General features: G+C 38.1%; 2 protein-coding genes across 4 annotated transcripts in view; both read left to right on the forward strand.

Moving 5' to 3' along the window:
* The window catches only part of LOC146468462 (chitin deacetylase 7-like), a 2883-nt gene extending 935 nt beyond the window's left edge, over positions 1-1948 (forward strand). Inside the window, exons 2-3 of the mRNA XM_085124561.1 lie at positions 711-926; positions 1337-1948. Of these exons, the coding sequence (XP_084980687.1) occupies positions 711-926; positions 1337-1608 (488 nt within the window). The 3' untranslated portion in view covers positions 1609-1948. The remainder of the gene's footprint in view (positions 1-710; positions 927-1336) is intronic.
* A 769-nt stretch (positions 1949-2717) lies between these two features.
* LOC146468463 (E3 ubiquitin-protein ligase HECTD3-like) lies at positions 2718-19299 on the forward strand. Of its 3 annotated transcripts, XM_085124259.1 has the most exons (23): positions 2729-3149; positions 5329-5480; positions 5729-5954; positions 6856-6971; positions 7216-7332; positions 7474-7556; positions 7897-7999; positions 8235-8297; positions 8414-8495; positions 8861-8937; positions 9161-9266; positions 9444-9493; positions 10066-10130; positions 10214-10317; positions 11029-11154; positions 11871-11960; positions 13126-13206; positions 13561-13686; positions 15649-15778; positions 16503-16577; positions 17089-17167; positions 17736-17807; positions 18004-19299. In XM_085124259.1, the coding sequence occupies exons 1-23, from the start codon at positions 2862-2864 to the stop codon at positions 18086-18088; spliced, it is 2496 nt and encodes an 831-aa protein (XP_084980385.1). In that variant the 5' UTR covers positions 2729-2861; the 3' UTR covers positions 18089-19299. The 3 variants fall into 3 exon arrangements, with proteins under 3 accessions (XP_084980386.1, XP_084980387.1, XP_084980385.1); XM_085124260.1 differs by lacking the exons at positions 16503-16577; positions 17089-17167; positions 17736-17807; positions 18004-19299 and adding an exon at positions 16138-16270 and having other exon boundaries at positions 2718-3149; positions 15649-15868; XM_085124261.1 differs by lacking the exons at positions 16503-16577; positions 17089-17167; positions 17736-17807; positions 18004-19299 and adding an exon at positions 16128-16243 and having other exon boundaries at positions 2718-3149; positions 15649-15858.
* Positions 19300-21243: the final 1944 nt, after the last annotated feature.

A 21243-nucleotide genomic window follows, 5' to 3' on the forward strand; every position in this document is an offset into this window, starting at 1 on the left:
GAGGGGTGGGTGGATTAAAAGGTGAGAATACTAAGACTAAGAAGGGTGCAAGTGAAGCGCAAGGGAAGGAAGAGAGGGGAGAGGAGCGGAACGCGAGGGGAGGAGGGGATTTGAAAAGAGCAAGTAAAGGTAACCCGTCTGAAAAACACCAATAAGCAAATAGCAGTGATTTTATTGAGGTTCCTGAACTTAAGTTCTCATGCATGTCATAACTATAATCATTATTACTCAACGTAAGGTTTAAATTCAGAGATAACAGAATAAAAACTCCTAGAATATTTCCTTCGTTTAATGGTCAATCAATTTTCAATCGATTTTTATTATAAGTTTATCAATTTTTAGCTAATTACACTGTACCGCAAGTAGCGAAAGCTAATCGAGGCAGGAAATTTAATGAAAGAGAAAAATATTCAATCAGTCAATATATTGAAGAGACATAAACACACAAATAGAAATTAAGCAGTACAATATAAGAGATCGAAAGCAATAATATTTTATAAAATAAATACTGATACATATATATGTATATTATGCACGCTAGCAGCTTTCAGAAAAGAAGTAGCTACAGATTATGAACATTTTAATAGTTTGGAAATCAGGGTAGGAGTGTCAACATAGGTGTCCTCAAGTAACAAAACCGTTTAGCTTCTGTTTAAAATCTTGATTTTATTTATTTTCCTTTCTTCGTTGACGTCCATTTTTCTGTTTAGATCCTTTTCCTGGATTATGGGAAGTGCCATTGGTGGATTATTATGACAAAAAAGGACTACCCTGCAATTTTGTTAAGGACTGTACGCCACCAAGCTCGGTAGACGAAGTCATCGAATTGTTCGATTCCAATTTCCAGCGGCATTACACAACCAACAGGGCTCCTTTCTTTATGCTGTTAGGGCCGGAATGGCTTAAAAATGAAACGTATTTTGAAGGTAAGTAAGGCGAGAGTTTCCCAAGCTCTTGGTATCACTTATATTGCCTCTGGAAGCAGGGGATACTCCTTGAATTCGGTGAGGAATTACCAAACCCAAACCTTGACCCTATTTCAGGCCTTTAAAATTTATAGCCATGTTTTCAGACTTTCTAGAATCCTTACTCGTTTTCTGAACTTTCAGACCAAAATATAGCTCATACATATCGCTGAGTACCGCTCCCCGGTTACATTGTGTTTCCCCATCAGTTGATATCAGCAGCAAGATTTCCCGTTTCAAGCCCCGCGCGGTTACGTATTTTTCTGCATTTACCACTAGCCATGTTTCCCTGAGCTTAGGACCGATTCAAATTTTTCGCGCTTATCATGAGCCATTCAACTTAATGTTTTTTTTTTTGTTAATAACAACAGGAACCAAAGCCTTCCTCAGGAAATTGAGCCAGTCCATGAGTGATGTGTGGGTTGTGACTATTTCCCAAGGCATTGAGTGGATCAAGTCTCCTACACCCTTAGACGAAATTGAAGACTTCGAGCCATGGAAATGTGACTCTCCACCGCCTCCCGGTTGTCCCACATACCAGTGCAAAACCTGTTATTATCCTGTTCCTGATCGTGTGATGCGCACATGCGCACCAGCATGCCCACCCAACTACCCATGGGTTGGAAACCCGGATGGAAACTAACTGCAAAGGAATTGTCCCGGATGAAATTTCCATGATGTTCAATTAACTAGAAATAAATCATAAAATAAAATTTCCAGTTTTACCGGTTAATTTCCGTGGGAATGTGCTTACGTTCGGCCCCTAAAAAGATCAGAAAAGAAACTTGAGTAGACAGTTAATAAGCTTGATTAAGATGAGGCTAAATAGCAACGGGATCGATGCATAGTTAGTTTTGTAGAAGTTCTGCACGCTGTAAATCGCTAATATGGCGCTGTGGCTGACGAAAACGTAATTGTAATCTTGGTTTCTGATTAAAAGCTAACCTTACATTAAACATTAAAACATTTTCAGTGCTATGGTACCTGTGGTATTTTTTTTTTTTTATGAATTTTAACCATGTCACTGTCTCGCATTTTTTGGCCGATAAACGCAAACAAAATGGTGCGCGAAACCTGTATACTGCGTTAAAAGACTTAACTCTGGTGTCCATTCAAAGTGTCCAACTGAACTTCGCCAGGAACTGAAAGAATGAAAGTGTTTCTACCCTTTTTTTGGAGTTTTCACTGGAGAAAATACGAGAAAAAAATACGTGTAGCACTGCAAGTTCCTAGCATTTCTTCGCAAGAATCTTATTTCTGGTCTGTTTGGTATTTTTCCCGCAATTTAGTTTCAGTCTACAGCTCCCTAGCTATGCGACAGCACACGCCTATTCCAGCTTTTGTTTCACTCACCGGAAAAGATATGTTCAGGTCACGTCTTTTCTTCCGGAATAATTCTAACCTTATTCAGAGAGGAAATGCTTTGCAATTATCTAACTGATCAAGAACCGTACAGAGTTGTTGATAACATAGTCCCCTCCCTAACTTTGTACAGTCATAAAGTGACAGTTTACGGATTAGTTTCAAATCCTCTTTTTCCGGGAAAACACGGAATGTTTGCAAGCGGTAGAAGATCACTTTATATCTTTATGAAACCATTTCTTATCGCTAAGTGGTCGCTTCTATTAGAAATTTTCCCAATGTGTTCCAAAAGTGTTCCATAAAATTATAACGATTTCAGATTCATACAGGGGCCTGTAAGACCCACTGAGCGAAGAATCGGCGTGCGGAGCGCGGTCTGGGTCCTTCGGTTTCGGTGCCGTTTCGGTTCAGTCTACCATCGATTTTATTATTGACTCGGTTACCCAGCCCGGTCGCGCCATCTTGGTTTATACAAAACAAAATGGCAGCGAGTTGACGTACCTTCGATCTGATCTATCTTAATTTTTCCAAAGAATGAAGAATGAACCAGCGAGAAGACGTCTTGCTAGGATAAGGTGTCTTCTAGACAGCATAAAGCGCATAGAACAAGGAAAGTGTTTGCCTTTACCGCTATGTTTTGTTCCGACGGAAGTAGAATATTCTCGAGAAGAATGCAAGAATCCTTCTGCGTTAAGTATAAGGAAAAAGCCACACAAAGAAGCTCAGTGCGTGGGAGAACTACCAGCTGCCACCAATCTCCAGGTTTTTGCTTCAGGAGAAGAATTTTTCAACAATGACGGTTCTTGGATTAGACTTGGTCAGGTATTTAAACGCACAATTAATCTTGAAGCCTATTAAGGTTAATTAGATGTTTCGCTCATAATTTTTAAGCTTAAGGACGGTGCCTAAAAATTCTGAAGTATTTTTGCGTGACTTACAACTTAGTAAGGGCTATTGAAATCCAAAAAGAAAATTGGGGGTAACCACGCATTTTTTAGTGATGATTAACAATAAAATTATTGTTCAAAAAGCAGTAAAATACAAAGCAATGTATGGTGTTTTTCCCAAATTGAAGCTTCACTACCTCTGAAAAATGCATGGTTACCCCAAGTTTTCTTTTTGGATACCAAAAGCACTTGCTAAGTTCTGCTTTCTCCACATTGTTTTAAACCATGCAAAAATATCCCTTTATTAGAAGGCACCACCCATAGGAAACCCGAGTATCTCAACTATCAACTACCTCATGCGCAGAACGTATGCAAAGTAACAAAAGTAGGCACCATCCTTAATTTTATATAAACATAAACAAATGGAGTAATGCAACTTCGAAAGACGTTTTGAGCTGGAATCATCGATAAGAGACTTATATGCTGTTGTTTTACAACATTTTCAAAGGGTTTAATTATTATAATATTGAATTGCCACTTATTCCTGCATAACAGACAATTTTTGCTCAATTGACCTTCTCCTAGGCTACCACCGGATGCAGATTTTTCACTGTATAAAAACTTTTACAGCGCAATGAACTCAACTAGGGCCACCGAAAAAACCAACACTTTGAAATTTAAAGAAATGTTCTCGTTTTTGATTGGTTTACAAACTACCAAAGCAAGACTCCTTTGTTGTAAATGTGATCTGTGATTGGCTGATCATTTTTGTATGGTCCCAGTTGAGTTTGTTACACTGTAATTGGCACTGGAAAATAAAACATGCTTACCCACAGCTCCTCGAGATGGGTGGAAGGGGAGACAAATTTTTCTTGGTTAGCGAGTAAAGCAAAAAATAATTTTAACACCGTGGCGCGATGGGCAACCTTTGGCATGTATAAGTGTAGATGTAGATCTATGATGACCATAGGTTGTAAAACCTAGCTCCTGGACATATAACCTGCACTGTCAACCTTCTTCAAAGTGTAAAGTGTGTTGAGTTCACTCAGAGATACCAACCTCCAGAGATCTGGAAGGTGGAGATTTTTTCATTTCAGCTAGCTCCCTCTTCCCCTCACCCCCATTCATCAGCCCACTCTCCCCCCCCCCCTCCCCTTAGAGAAAAGATTAAAAGTCACTTTATCCAGGAGATTTGGTGGGAGATTCGTTCCATATCTGATAGACCCCTAGATATTATGGGAGAGTTGACATATATACACTTATTGAATATACAGTCAAACCCATATTAAATGGTCACCTTCGGGGAATTACTAAGTGACTGCTTAATACAGGTTGCACGGAATACACGCCAAACACAATAAAAACTTCATTTCACATGTGGTAACTTAATGTACATGACTGTACAGTTTATGCACAGAAACGTTCACAAAATAACTTACTTGGTTAAGAAAATGCAATGATAAAATAGTTTGACAGAGGAGTCTGAACATAGTATAAGAATGGACTTATCTTTGAAACATTGATTTCAAGATCCTACAGTCAGTATTGAAGCTCGTTAGAAATTCAGTTACCTGGTTAGGTAGGTTATTCATTCCCATATTTGAGTACCGGTAGTTTCCTTTTACATAGTGACCATTTAAAACAGGTCAAGACAATAGAAACAGACCGTGACTGCTTAACAGAAGTGACCTTGTGATCGATGTCAGAATTAGGGTAATTAAGTGAAGTAATTTTTGGAACTTTGGCAACTGACCGCTTAATAGAGGGTGACTGCTTAACCCTTTAAACCCTAACAGTGATCAGCATTGAATTTCTCCTTCTAATATCAATGCTTATTCAACTCCTGAGTCACGAGAATTAAGGATATGATCACCCCAGGTGAATTTTGTTGATTTTTTAATAACTTCTTCTCAGTACTTTTATAAGAAAACTATGAGGACAAGATAGGAGAATTTTTTCTTTGATATTAGGGGTTAAAGGGTTAATACACTGTATTATGTTTATTTATTTTAACATAATTTTATTTGTATATACTTGGCACAATTTGTGCAGAAACATGATCTCTGCAATGTATGTCACTCTTTAACATAATATATATTTATAAATGTTTATAGAAAACCCTACAGAAGTATTGTTCTGGCAAACCAGTTAAAGAAGGCTGGGTTCTTACAGTACCTTATGACGCCAAAAGTGGTGTAGGCACACCCTTCCTTAAACCTACAGATGTGAAGTCATTGCCGAAGGAAAAACAAAAAGCTATTAAAAGGTAAGGGAACTTGAATCAGAGGGGTACTCAAGGACAAGGTTGGAAGAAGGTGGGAATAGAGTACAAAGAAATCTAAAAATACCTTAAATTTACCCGTATTGCACTGACATTGATGTCGGAATGTGAGTAAGTTGAACAAATATGACTTTTCCTAACAAGATAGAATTGAAGTTGTGTGTGGAAAATGGTAGCCTGCAGCCTTGAAATAACGTATTAAACAATGTTGTATTTCTCTCTGAAATCTGCAGCTGGCAAGAAGCAGTAGAGATGTGCTATGCTCTCAGAATATCTGAACCTCCATCTATAGAGAGATATGAAGACAAAGAAGTGGTACGTCAGTTGAGCTGTCCTCCTCCAAAATGGAGTTTAGAGGCTGATGAAGAACTTGCCAAATTTATGGCTGATCATGTGAATAATCATGAAGCGTTACTTGGAAACATCAGCAGATATGTGGAGTCCGTGCAAGTCTCATCTGTAAGTCGCTGTCTTGTATTGCCTGTGCAGTGTATATATACATGTAGTTAAGAAGTTGGTGCAAATGTCATCAGTCAATGTACTTATTGATTGAGTGAGAGGGCTGGAGGGGAAAACATTAATTTGGTTTGAGATCAAGGCACATGGACCAAGCTAAGTGAGGTCTGTGCATTATGACTGAGAGCCAAATATTTTCTTGTCTGGCCCAACCTAACCTACTCACTAAAAAGAATTGTTATCTAATGACCATTAGTATAAATCTACTAGTGTTCTATCACGACTGCTCTCTTATTGGCTACGCTACTCACTATCTATTCTGTTATAGATAGTGAGTAAAGTGAGTAGTGCCTGGCATGACTTATTTATATCATAATTCAATAAAAATGTGAACCTGTCTCGTTGTTAAGTTTTGAACGACCAATAGATTTACACTAAAAAAATTAGATTACTTGCTGAAAATTTCTATCGGGTGATAGTTGATTTGGGCTTCGCCCTCATCACACGATAGAAATTTCAAGCTCATAATCTAATATATTGTTAAATATGAAACTGTTTATAGTTGGTTCAGAAGGTAGAATAATAACAACATGATATGAATTTAGAAAATCACTTTCATGCTGTCTACTATCAGTTTGTAGTTTCAGATCAGTTAAGTGCAACAACTGTTTCAAATAAATTTATTATTGTATTGAGTGTCGCTGTCTGTGTCTCTTGCAGGGCTGTACAACTTTATCTGGCCCCACTTGCCCTTATGCATTTGCCCCTCATATGGGGGAATTTTTGCAATAGCTTTGCAACGAGAGTGTGTGTGGGGCCATATGGGTCATACAGCTGTGCATGTGTGACAATATAGTTTATTTTCTGTGGCATTAAATGGTTTGTTTTTTTGTTGAATTTCAAGGAAGAAGAGTCTAAAGATGCACTTACTGATGGTGATCCTGATACCTACTGGGAAACTGACGGCAGCCAAGGAAGACACTGGATTAAATTGTTCATGAGACCAGGCACTGTCATTAGGTAAATTCTCTCTGCTGTTCTCTGTCTGGTTCTTATGCTACAAGTTGGGAGAATTTCTTTATATAGCAAATACATATAGGTAAGACATTTCATCTTTCATGATTATATCATTTCTAAATGAAATGAAAAAATGAGTGGCCAGTTTTTTGGGAGGATGCCAGGGCTTAATGAGAACTCTGATATGAAAAGTTTATCATGGAAAACTACATTTTAACTTACACATTTCATTCTGTCTTGTTTTCAGGCAACTTTTTATTGGCGTGGATGCCAAAGATGACAACTATATGCCTCATCATGTTGTCGTCATGGGAGGTGATACACAGTCTAACCTCAAAGAAATTGGAGAAGTTTTTATTGACGCGTAAGTCCACACGTAATCTTTTATTTAATAATATAAGCCGGTTTGTTTGTACATGTGTGGTTACCAACTGACAAGCTTTGGTTTATTGACGCTTGTTTAGAGGTAGCTATAATAGTGTTGTTTCTTTTTATGGTGGTATAGGAATGTGACAGGAGACGTGTGCGTAGTGAAGGGTTTGACACAACACTTTGGCATTATTCAAATCAGAATCAAAGAATGCAAAGGTAAATTGTTGTTGCCGTTGTTGATGTTACAATATTATTAGTATTTAAATACTTAATTAAATACTACATAGCTTGCCTGTGTCATGAACATCAGTCATGAAGTGGTTTACATATACTGGTCTAATGTGCCTGAGGTACATTTGTGTAGCACTTGTTGTAAATTTATTAAAAGTACATGTAAATATTTTGGTTGTTGGTAATGGTGTCTCAGTTTTATTAATGTGCTCTATATCCATGCATTGCAAAATGTTGATTCTGTTCTCATGATAATTATGGTTGGACAGCTGTAAGGAACCAGACTGGATGCAGTAGTTATATTCAGTGAAATTTTTCTTGTTAGATGAAGGCATAGACACTCGCATTCATTGTCTGAAGGTAATAACAGAGAAAGAAAGAGAGCCAGGACTTAATAAAGATCTGTTTACATCATCAGAACTCATCAGGTAACTGCAACATAATGTCAAATAATTATTATGAAAGGTCATTGGAAATTACCAGAGGAGTGGGGTGGGTGAAATCAAATTAAAAAGCATACCTTGGGGAGGGGGTATGGGTATTTTTAGGAATATTCTATGAAAATGATATAAAGGAATTGGACAATATTATTTTGCTATCCACTTTTAAGCTTTGTTTCCCAGCAGGATTAAATTTTGCTGTTCACTAATTTCATCATTACAGGTTTCCAAAACTGGACGCTGTAGATCCAGCTTTGTTATACAGACGAGCACAAGCTTTGCTTAGGTGAGCAGAGAGCATTGCTTTGTACAAACAGCCATTGCAGAGTGTACATTATAATTGTTTCAAAATTCCAATATGTACTGTGTCTGTAGTAATAGTCATTTTTGTATGTGTTTTAGATTCACTGAGCTCCTGGACAGTGTGCTACATTACCTTTTGCCTTCTTGGAATTACTCTGCTGGGTCATTCAAAGATCTGGAGGTAAAGTATCAGCTTCTGTATTCTTTTCTAACGAAAGGATTTAAATCAGTCACAGAGTAGGTGGTGAAAAATAAGCAGAAAAAAAATTTTTATTTTCTGGTTTGGTTGAATGCGTCAAGTGTTAGAGAAAGTAGACTCTAAGCTCTCACTGAAGTAACTTCATGGACATTGAATTTTGTCGACCACCAGTTCACATTGAAAACCAGGAGTTTCATTAAGATTTGAGTGGGAGGAAAATTAGTCTTCACCAGTTTTTTTTTTTTTTTGGTTGAGAAACGGAAAACGGTAAGGTAGAATCATGTTAAATGTCATGGAACAGCTGAATGTAAACCTGAATGTCTTTGTTTTCTTCATCGCTACTTTAGGCCATTCGTCAGCTTCTTCCTTTATCAAAACACAGAACAATGTTGATTGATAAGGTCATCAGGGAATCACAATCTAGGTAAGACAGGGACCACATTATTAAAATAATGCATTTTCAGCACACCTGTAGCTAACTAGCTATCTGGCCTTGGTTGTTTAAAGTGCAGATAACTCTATCCAATGGATAAATCGCATATCCAGTGGATAAAATGTACTCCAACTAATACATTAATTTTATGCAGAAGATCATGGCTTCAACTCTTGTCAGTGATTTGAACACAATTTACCCAATGTTATTTCAGTTCTCCAGCACACATGCCCAAACTGTTTATCAACCGACGTACAGCAGCTGAACACAGAGCAGATCCATCACAAGATCCAGATGCAAAACGATCAATATTTAATCAGGTCAGGAATTTCTGTTGCTTGAACTCTAGTTTATGCTTTTCGGTTACAGAAGGCACTGAGTGCAGCATTTGTCTGAGAGGCTGTTGTCAAAGGATTAATCTAAAATTTGAAATTGCTCTATTTATTTAAAGTCAGTGATATTATGTACTGATGCTACTTTTGAACTCTTTTTTATAGTTGTATGAAGGTTTAAAACAAGAAAAATGTGGAGTTAAGCTGGATTATAGGTAGGAAGATTTTAAAAGGAAAATACATGAATTCTGGTTCATGAATTAATGAACTACCACTACACGATTCATCAACAACAACAACAACTTTTATTTAAAACATGGTGGGTTTTAAAGCTAAAATAGCTTATGGGGCCGTGTAATAAGTAATTGAAAAATCATTAAAATTGAGTGTGGTCAGTAAAAGGTGAAATGTGTACAATAAAAGAAATAAACAGAATTAATTAATAATTAATAAAAACGAAATTGCTGTCAGGGACAGCCCGTTTGTGGTGACTCTTCATTAAAGTTCAGGTTTCTGAGGGCCTGAGACTGAATTGAATGAATTCTGTTTGCTTATCCTACTAAAGTTACAAGATGTGATAGTAACATAACATTTGAACAAATGTTTGGTTTATCAACAGCGTTGATAACTTAAGATAAATTGGCAACCGTAAAGAGATTTGGTGGCCAATTTACCTTTAGTTATCAACTCTGTTGATAAACCAAACATTCTTTTCTACTCCCCACCGACGCAGCACCACAGTCTCTCTAGAAACTAACCCTCTCTAACATTTGAATCTTTATTGTAGGTGGTCAGCAAGATATGACCAGTGGTGGGAATGTAAATTTCTGTCTGAAGGAATTATTGATCAAGGTTAGTACAAGTAGGATATACAGTGTACGTAAAAACAGGTGAACTTTTCATTGGTTCTTACATGTGTTCCTGTTCATTTTCAGGTGGTGGTTTCAGGGATTCATTGGCTGACATAGCTGAAGAACTTTGTCCAAGTTCAACCGATACACCTTTACCTCTTTCCTTCTTTGTGCGCAGCCCCAATCAGGTTTGTAGCATATGTGTACTACTGCTACAGACAATAACTCCTTCACTGCCAACAGAATTATGTTTAGAACGTGAGTTGGAGTGTACAAATAAAAACGGACTCGACAGCTTTGATTTGAATAATCCAACTTAAGAATATCAATATGAATCATCTTGTACAGCATAATAAACAGTACCACAGGAAAGTACTGCTAGAAGCTTTCATTTGAATGGTGACACTTTAGGATTTCATCCACAGACCCAAAAGTTAGAACCACATTGTACAGAATAATAAACAGCACCACAGGAAAGTATTGCTCAGTAGCTTTCATTTGAATGGTCACACTTTAGGATTTCATCCACAGACCCAAAAGTTAGAACCACATTGTACAGAATAATAAACAGCACCACAGGAAAGTATTGCTCAGTAGCTTTCATTTGAATGGTCACATTTTAGGATTTCATCCACAGACCCAAAAGTTAGAACTACCTTGCACAGCATAATAAACAGCACCACAGGAAAGTACTGCTCAGTAGCTTTCATTTGAATGGTCACACTTTAGGATTTCATCCACAGACTCAAACGTGAGAACAACTTTGCCAGGGCAATGAACTGCTTTTCATTGGTATTGTTCTTAAAGTTGTTAAAGCCATTAATCACCACTCCAGTTTGGAAATTTGCCCTTGAGTCCTTTTTTAAACTGACCACATGGACCTTATCACGCTTTTTCAGCTACATGACTCATCAAATGTGAACAGAGATGCTTACGTGCCAAACCCTTCATGTAAGCAGTTTAGCAAGTATGAGTGGATCGGCATGTTAATGGGAGCCTGCCTCAGAAGCAGCAAAGAACACTTGGTATGAAGGAGCCTAATGTTTCTTTCTTTTATTTTCAGAGGACATTCATCCTCAAACCCCAAAAGAGCACAACATACCGTACACTTCCACTTGTGTTTTTATTAATTTACTTTCGGACATCTGTACTGTTTTGTAAGCCATCAAGGTTAGCCCTTCCGAATTAAAGCTCTATTTTCGATCAAAATACATGTAACTAAAAAAGAAGCTAGTCAAATTGGGCAGCTTACTTTCATAGAATAATAGGGTCACTGGTAAAGAATGCTTACCCTGTGCCACTTTGTCCATCAAAGCATGTGGCCTTTCAAAAAAGTTGTGTGGTGATAGTTTTCATGAGCAGATATTGTGTAAAGAAGACGCCAGAGTAAGTAAGGTGTGATTTCTGATGAAGTGCGCATGTTCCTGATTTCAAAGTTGTAATTTTTTTGAGGAGCCTGTAGCTCGTATAAGCGCCAATGGTTTCTCTATAGGCATTCTCGCCATATGTTTCTCTCTCTTTTGTTATTTATTTATCTTTTATATTTTAATATATATTTATCTTGCAAGCCGGAATAATGGCGAAAAATAATGTTTGAAACTGAAACGGAAACTGTCCAAAAAAGTGATGGCCAAACGTCTACTCGAGGGATCACTAAACAGGCTTGAATTAGAGTTGCTCAGATTTGTAGAGGGAGTCTGAGTGAGAAAGCTTGAGCTTGTTTTTGATTGTTTCCTCCAAGGTTCTCTCTCTTCCATCCTTTGTCTGGCGGCAGCTTGTAGGCGAGAAAGTGACGTGGTCACGTGATTTCATGACTGTTGATTTAGCACAGGTGTGTATGAGTTAGACATGTGGTCATTTGTCATGCAAGATCACGCTATCCTAAGAATGGTCCCGATCATGTTTTCTAGAGATAAATAATGCTGCAACATACAAACTTTAACTAACGCACCTTCAGTTCGTAAACTCTTTTTGACAAACACAAGTGTGTACTGTGAACTGTTAAAAACTTTAACTAACGCACCTTCAGTTCGTAAACTCTTTTTGACAAACACAAGTGTATACTGTGAACTGTTAAAAACTTTAACTAACGCACCTTCAGTTTGTAAACTCTTTTTGACAAACACAAGTGTGTACTGTGAACTGTTAAAAACTTTAACTAACGCACCTTCAGTTTGTAAACTCTTTTTGACAAACACAAGTGTGTACTGTGAACTGTTAAAAACTTTAACTAACGCACCTTCAGTTCGTAAACTCTTTTTGACAAACACAAGTGTGTACTGTGAACTGTTAAAAACTTTAACTAACGCACCTTCAGTTCGTAAACTCTTTTTGACAAACACAAGTGTATACTGTGTACTGTTAAAAACTTTAACTAACGCACCTTCAGTTTGTAAACTTTTTGACAAACACAAGTGTGTACTGTGACAGTGTACTATTAAAAACTTTAAATAGCGTACCTTCAGTTTATATTTTTATTATCTTGCCACACAGAATAAATTACAAATAGAATAGAAAAGATAATAAATAGCTAATTAATATTAAATTAAAAGTGAACATGCAACTTGGAAAGAGTAACTGTGGCGGGGAAATCTCCGAGAAGCGAAGCTTATGAGGAATAGAGATTTCCCCTCACCGGCAATTTAAATACTACTAGGCGGCATTTGAAAGAAAAGAAAAGACGTATATTTTAAATATGTAAGTCTGGCGGGAGCTTGTAGACTTTTTGTCAAACACAAGTGTATACTGTGCACTGTCAAAAACTTTAACTTAGGTACCTAAGTTTGCAAACTCGTTTTGACAAACACAAGTGTATACTGTGTACTGTTAATTCTACAGAGAAGATTTGGTAAGAATTGTCATGTAACTCGTATTTAGGGAGTTTTGCCGTAGTGCCATGTTTTGGAGTTTAGTTTTCCGTGTCATGGCACATTAAACTCCCAATAAAATTGATTGTCTTTCTGATGATTATTCTTTGCTCCTTTACATACCATTAGGTCAAGTTACTTGAGTCACTAGAATCAATGGATAAAGATTCATTCAATATGAAATTTGGTGGAGTACTGACCTACACAACGGTAAGGACTGCATATTTGACACATTCAACACAATTGTTAGCGCAGACAAGTAAGATCCAAGAGCAAGAATGAATAAGCTATGAATACAATGATGTTGACAACCAGAATTTAAGCTTAAATGAAAACTGGAGTAAGGGCATTTAGGGGACATCTTAGGGGACGTTATTTATTCACTCTTTGATCTTTCTTTTTTTTAATCAAAATTTCTTGACTACAGAAAATTTACCAGCGGATTGTAGATCAAAAACGCTGTCATCGAGTTGAAGTATGAGTTTTGTCTCGAGGAACCAATTCAGTATGTTTTATACAGCTTCCAATCACAGTCACAAACGCCTGCATTTATTTATTTTGCAGGTTTTAAGTGATAACACTTTAGTGAACCTTGTTCCTGGTGGAGCTGATAAATTTGTTGATTATGAAGACAGAATTGAGTACATCAAACTGGTGCGAAGCTGTCGGATGTCAGAAGGCAAAATGCAGGTATCAAAAGAAACTTCAGAGCAGACTCTTTTCCCTATTTTAGACCAAATTATAAGATTCCTTGTACTCTGTCTTAGGCTTAACCTGAGTATCAGGCCTTCCTAAGGGGAGAAGGCGATACTCAGGTTATTTCAGGCTTGAAAGTCATTACCCTACGATAAAAATTGTAAGAATGAAATAAGGTAAAAGGAGTCCATTAGCGGTACCTCCAAGACTACAGGTCGTTTGATCACGAGTCATCCTTCTGTCGTTATATCGTTGTCGTCACAAACGCATTAACTCATACTCCAAACATTTATTCACGAAGGTATGCAAGTAAGGTAACTGAAAATAACATAAAATAACAGAGATAAATAAATTACCAATCAAAATGACAAAGCGAATAGAAAACGACGAATACTTACAAGACGAACGTGACGACAAGACTAAGTGAAAAGCGCTAAGAACTTGGAGCTTGACTACACTAAACTTGACCTTGAACTTTCAACGACTAACGCAATATGGGCAGCATAAACAAAGCTTACAGGTAACTTATATTAATAGCATTTTGCAAAATAAAACTAGCGAGTGCGAAAACAACCTAAGAAAACAAAGAAAAACTAATGAACGAGAAACAGAGAACAAAGGACAAGAACGAAGAACAAGAACGCTAATGAACTATAGAAATATGTTACGCCTACATACACAACAACAACAAAAAATCTAAATTTTTGCGCCTACAATCGTTTTAGCCCGTGTGCATGCTCAAACCTCAAAACGTACCACATGGAAGACAAAATGATTACATGTTCATATATATATGTGGCTGAATCTCAGTTTAAGTCAGTAAGGTGGAACTGAGGTGCCAACGAAAGGGATCTGTCTCATATGGTCCAGGGGCCGACTTTTCTCTCCCTCACTGTCTTGTCGGGGACAAGGTATCGTAAAGCATCGCCAGACCATCTCCGGCTGGCATAAGCGAACCGCGGGCCGAAATCTCGTGGTGCATCGTCATGGTACAACACTCTGGCAGGTCCGGAGGTACCGCTGTCGGCTGTTTTTTTTTTTCTCTCTCTTTTTTTTCAGCCATTTTGTCTTAAACATGCCATGTGGAAAACACACATTTTAGTAACAGGATGATCACATTGATATTAAGGCTGGCAAGTCGCCCGAAGACATCGTGGAGAAAGTAGCGTTTTATTCGTGGCCCTTGTCATGTCCTTGTCAAATTGTCGACGGTGTATTGGTGGCTATGCTGTCCAAATGATTCGAACGTTTCCAGGCTCTCATTGAGGACGTCCACCCCTTCTCGGGTTATGAAGAGGGACAATTTTCTCCTTTTAAGCAAGTGCGCGAGTGGTCAACCCGCACTAAAACTAAGACAACCCCTCTATACATGCATGATATTTCGTTCGTTTACGAAGATGTCACTCGTTGTAGGCAAAACGTGTTATTAACCCAGAATGAAATGGCCTTTGGTAAATGCTATTCTTAATTTTGATACAACAACTATAAGCTCAAATGTCTTTATACTACAGATATTGGCAACAGAGGTTTCAAAAAGGTCAAGAATTACTATTCGTAGTCTTTAAGCCAATTCTGCACATTAAACACGTTCCCTTAAAAATGAAATATCGATAAATAGATTTACGCGCAGGGGAGGATTGCAACCCTTAGGTGTCCAAGATCGACGGCCTGTTTGACAGGAAATTCCTCCGCGAATCTGGAGAGATTTTCGGGAAAATATCTCCACCCGATCCCTGCGCTCCTCATTATTTCATCCTCCCCAGTCCGTTACTTGGGTAGAAACAATTATTTCTTGTGCGCTTTCAAAATGCAAATTTTGCGCGGCAACCGTAGGTTACTTCTAAACTTCTCGAAGACCATACTCTTTTGGGTGGAGAGGAGAGCGAGAGACCCTGCCCCCACTCCTCCCCCGAGCTGTTCATTGACATGTTCACTGTCAATCCTTTCAATCGACAGATCGAGGCAATAAAGCGAGGTTTACTGAAAGTTCTTTCCCAGGCCGTGCTCGACCTTCTTACCTGGCAGGAACTGGAGAGAAGAGTGTGTGGAGATCCTGAACTCTCAGTTGAGGCATTGAAGAAATGCAGTGAGTTTATCAGCAGATTTTATTTGCGCGACCAGTGGCACTTTAGGATCGCACTGTAGAGCATAATAAACAGCGGGAAAGTATACAGCTGTTTCGACAAAGGTTGTCCATTAAAAGCGGAAAAGCGTACGCGACAATGCCGAAAGGTAGTCTGGGGAATACCCAATAAATTTCAATAAAAGCTCAGAATCCATAATGCCTCGACCGTATCGCGTACAGCGAAGACTTGAGATGGCGGGCAATATGGATTCTGAGCTTTTATTAAAATTTATTGCGTATTTCCCGGACTACCTTTCGGCATTGTCGCGTACGCTTTTCCGCCTTTTTTGGACAACCTTTGTCGACTCAGCTGTATATAGGAAAGTACAACTCGATGGGTTTTGTTTGAATGATGACACTTCAGGATTTTATCCACAGCGTAGTCTCAAAACCGCTGACCAATGCAGCTAGAACTGCATTGTAAGGCGTGATTTACATTAGCATTTAATGTGAGTTAAGGTGAAATCACATTTAATGTGATTTACATTAAAGGAGAGTTCTACTTACTTGTGCTTATTTAAATTGTGACAATATGGACCTTGCATAGCATGAGAGACATTTCACAGGAAAGTGTAACCGCTCAGTTGTTTTCAGCATAAGGTTTCAATCCTGGCGCATCTTCTTTTACAAACAGAAAATTGCAAGAAATCTCTTGTAGTTGTTGTTGTTGTTGTTGTCTTTATAGTGCAATATGAGGATATTTCAGAGAATGACAAGCGCGTCAAGTTTTTGTGGAAAACTTTGGAAAATTTTACAAATGGTAAGATGTTAGAATTTATGCTTTTATTTAATTTCAAAGTGGGTTTGGGTTAGCAAAAGAAGCGTCGTAAACCAGGAGAAACTTACATTGAACCAGGCATACACAAAGCCGTATGTACCTTAACAATCCCAACGTAACACTTTTGGAATGCACCAATCTTGGAAATAATCAGGTATTAGAGAGAGATTTCAGATTTAAATCGCGTTTACGGCAACCGGCAAACGATAGAAATGACCACGTGACCATGTTTATCCTTCATTTCCTGCTAGCTGTTTTCAGATTCCCAGTAAAATTGAGTAGTTTACCGTTAGCATGAGAGACCAGAATTGTTTTACATTATTCTTGTCTATGTGCTAATTATTTCAAGAAAATATACACGCGAATCTCAAGTTTGCCGTTTCCTTAAACGTAATTCTTAATCTCTCTATTGAGTTCAAACGTTGCGTTGACCTTCCTTACCATCAGGGGAGGTTTTTATTGACCTCATTCTATTTTATGTTGTCTTGTTCAGATGATCGTAGCCGTTTTTTGCGTTTTGTAACGGGACGAAGGAGACTTCCGGCTCCACTGTATATCTGCCCAGGAAGAAGGTGAGAGAAAATATATAAGAAAATCTGAAAACTGAAACCCAGACATGGGTGAGAGCAAGTCGATTCTTTACTGTAGCACGGTTCTGAATCTGATGGTAATAGAGACACGAGTACGACTACTAATACGAGATATGACTTCAAGTTATTTACGAGGTGCTACGAAGAGGCAGGAAGCTTCATTTAACTCGTTGCGAGCGACGAACTTGACGCAGTTGATTAGTAATCAATGAATGATGATAACTAAGCCCTTCGGTGATTCCAAAAAGACCGGCGAGATCACCTATGTTTCGAGGACATCTTTCTCACAAAACCTCGTTGTAAAATGACGACGGCTTACGGGCTATCTCGTTTTCCCGCCAAAATGACACTGGTTCACGCACGCGCACTCTTTGTCTATTGGAAAAACTCGTACTCGCACTAGAATCTTAAGGTCGCTCATAATAGACTAGGGGGGAGGGGTGGGTGGGTAGATTCTCAGGTCCTAATTAGTTTCATTTGTGTTGGATTGTAGCAAAAAAAATAGCGCGAACAGATTGCCTTTTGCTTACAGTTGTCACTTCTGTTGCAGTTCAATCAAAACGGATTCGTTGCCTGAAGCAGCCACATGTTCCAGCACGCTGTTTCTACCGGAATATTCAAGGTGTGTTACATAAAGGCCTGCTTTACATGATAGTTGGGAGGGGTGGGTAAAAATAGTGAAACTTTAATTCAGTTTTCTCAGGTTTAGAATGGTGTAACCTTTTTTCCATGCTAGAAAAAAAACCTAAATACTCCTGGGTTGAAACCATTTCATGTCATGCCAATTCCTTCAGTTCCTTTCTTTTAATTACCTGCAGTGCCAAAGTAGCAGAGGAGAAGATTCGTTACGCTGCTTACAACTGTTTAGCGATTGATACCGACGTCAGTCCCTGGGAGGAGTAGCCGATTGTCCGAGAAAGCTCGACAGTTAACCGAGCGCTACAGGACAAGAAGCGAACACTTCCGAGTCAACGAGTCGAGAATCCCGAAAGCTCGACAAGTAACCGAGGACAAGAACCGACAATTTCCGAAGAGTGTTATGAACTATTTGATTGGTTAAGTCTATTGCATTCGAAAAACAAGTTATTGTTTGAATGTTGCTTCACAGATCTTTTATTGGCCGCATTTACATATTAGGTTTTATCTAAAGCTCACAACATGACCAAACACTATAAAGTGTGTAATGATCCTCAGATGTTTTCTGTCTAATAGCCACGTCTCATTTTACATTTTGTTATTTCTGTGGGATAATGCAACCTATCTTGAAGAGACAGTGTCAATTATTTTTGTTCCACTTTGAATAGTTATAAAACATATTTGAATCGATGGAATCATTAGAATAATGGTTCAGTTTTGTTTACAATTCTCCTACTTAGTGCACAGAAACTGGTATTAATTATGTTTGACTGTGGATGGATAGGATGGAAATGGATGCAACATGAAAAATTGTCCAATTCCTCCTTCTGTGTATTTTAGAGAAGTCGCTAAAAACTGATTATATTTTGTTCTACCGAGGAGAAATCCCCTAATATTTTGTTTCCGGTACTCTAACAGCAATTTCATGTTAGGAAAATATTTGTCAGTGAAACATTTGTGCAGCTTTGACCAAAATACAACGAAATCCCCGTAATAGTTGCCCCTTAGATATCTCGATTTCCTGATTTTCAAAAATTTTATGTCCCAACCTTGAATGCAAAATCTGTTGGACCCCAAAGCTATTCAAAAGAACTCGCTTTGGCTTGTATTTGTTTTGATTTTTGTTTCAAATTATTTATGTTTTCAATATCAGGTGGAGCAACCAAAATATATCTGCTATATCGCTGTGGCCTTTGTGAGATTTACTTAGTTTTCAAAGCTTTTAAAATTGTCGATAAAGTATACTACATTACCTTATTATGTAGTTAGTCTGGGTAATCAATATTTGCAGATTATAGCCAGACGGTACACCGGCAGGCTATATTTCTTTTGAATATATTTTCTTAATCACATATTTTATATCAAAAATTTAATAGAAGTTCCGTCAATATTGCAATTAACTGTAGAAATTGTTTAAAAGTGCAAATCCATTAAGAATATTCAATTATCGAATACAGTCAACTTTCAAATCCTGGCAACTCTGTGTGGTTTTATTTCCGTTGTGTCGGGGAAGTGGGGTACTCTCATTGGCGAAGATCTTGTACCTTGGAGTGCAGTGTTTCATTGGCAACGCCTTAAGGTATTGCGCAAGCCTGTCGAAATGGGTTAACGATCCGAATGTCCGTAAATTTAATTTTGTTCAGTTGTTTGAGAACCACATATCCAAACGCATTGCCGAGACTGTGCTATAGTCCCAGCTAACACACCTACCCCATGGATAGTGTAAGTGGGTGCGGTTTTGCACCCGGGTGATATGGGTGTACGCTAAGGTACTGGCTATTCTACCTAGCTCTGTGAAGTGCCCATTGCATTCAGACGCTATATTTAAAATGCGAGTTGGTGTTCTACTTTTTTCTGGTAGTTCCCTTTTTATTTTCATTTTAAACAAATGGGTTTCAATATTCTTGTGTCACTGTTGTCAGGTCAGGCTGTCGTGAGCCTGCTACCGTTATGACCATAAGCGGTACAATCTGTGATGGTCATGCGCAGCGCGCTTGGCGGTGGTCATTCTCGACGTAGAGCCTTTGGCTTGAATGCGCAAGTGCGAAAGAGCTCTGGGTGGGGTAAGGGGGGGGGGGGGGGGGGGAGAGACTCTCCAAGAGGTGGTCACCAGCATGTAATGTCTTCTTATGATATCACAAGTTGTTGAATTTTGTATATCACTTAAGATAGAATACGTTGATGTTGAACAAATTCTCCCAACTAGATTGGTAAGAAAAAATGGACAACAGTAAAGAGAATATAGATGATGATATTGGACACGCACTGCGGTTCTACTATACTTGAGTCTGAGGGGCAAATCCTAAAATATATTGAAACTGAGCAGTGCTTTAATTCCTGTGGATTTTTTAATTTTATTTTTTTCCAAAACTAAATGAAACATGTTATCGACTGCTCTCATTCGGCTTTGGGCAGGTGCACAAAAGTTGAAAATAGTCAGGACACCTGTCCAGGCTGAGATTGATTTTGTTCCTTAGATGTCTGAGATTGTTTGATCTTCAAGTTTTGTTTTCACTGTTAAACAAACTGCTGTGTGTTTTTTTAATGAAATTATTGAAATACTGTAGACTGAAATTTGATTAATTTTTTTAAGTTCTTAATGTTTAGTTGTTTTGGTTGACGTATTGTTCTAGTAATTAAACATTGCACAGATGAATAATAAGGAAAAGAAGAAAGAAGCAAAGTTTTGTATGATTGGTTTTGGTCAACGCCAGGTGTTATTGCGACAGTTAAACTATATATTGTACCTTTTCGCATTTAAACGTTCACTCTTCAGTGCACGCATCGATAAAAAAGCTCACTTAACTACTTTAAATAACGTTAATCCAGAGTTATCTTGGATAAAGATTTAAACGCCAATAAGGCAAGGTAAGAGGCTGTTCTTTGTAGATAGTAATAAGAGAACCGAAGTGATTATCAAAGTCTCTGAATAGCCTTCTTCACTGTTTTCTGTGCTTTGCAAACTGTTATCATGTCGACTTGTTATTTTGACTTTTCTTCACCACTATTCCGCGGTGAATTTCTTTTAAAAATAATATTGAAATCGATAAATGATCAACGAATTCGCCGAAAAAAGAAAATCCGAGTTCTCCCAGCACGAGTCTGAACCTATGACCTTCCCTTACTAGTTCGGTCGCTTTGCTACTGAGCTACAGGAGACTAGTGGGAGCAAAGGCCATTAAACTAGGTTCATGGGACAAACATCCTGCGTACTATATCCTTCTTTCTAACTGGTGTGTGACTGGCCGGCCTAGATTAACAACTGCGATGTGTGTGCCAGGCCATTGCAACTATCAATTTTAAATAAATAATAACATAACATCGAAGTTGAAAACCGTATCAGACCCTGAAAAACTGTCATGTCCAAAAGGTTTTTGTCCAAAAAGAAGCTTAGTCCCGGTAAAGTTTTACCGAGCGAACAT

This window comes from Pavona decussata, unplaced genomic scaffold (genome assembly GCF_977016875.1).
Source record: "Pavona decussata unplaced genomic scaffold, jaPavDecu1.1 SCAFFOLD_130, whole genome shotgun sequence".
NCBI lineage: Eukaryota > Metazoa > Cnidaria > Anthozoa > Scleractinia > Agariciidae > Pavona > Pavona decussata.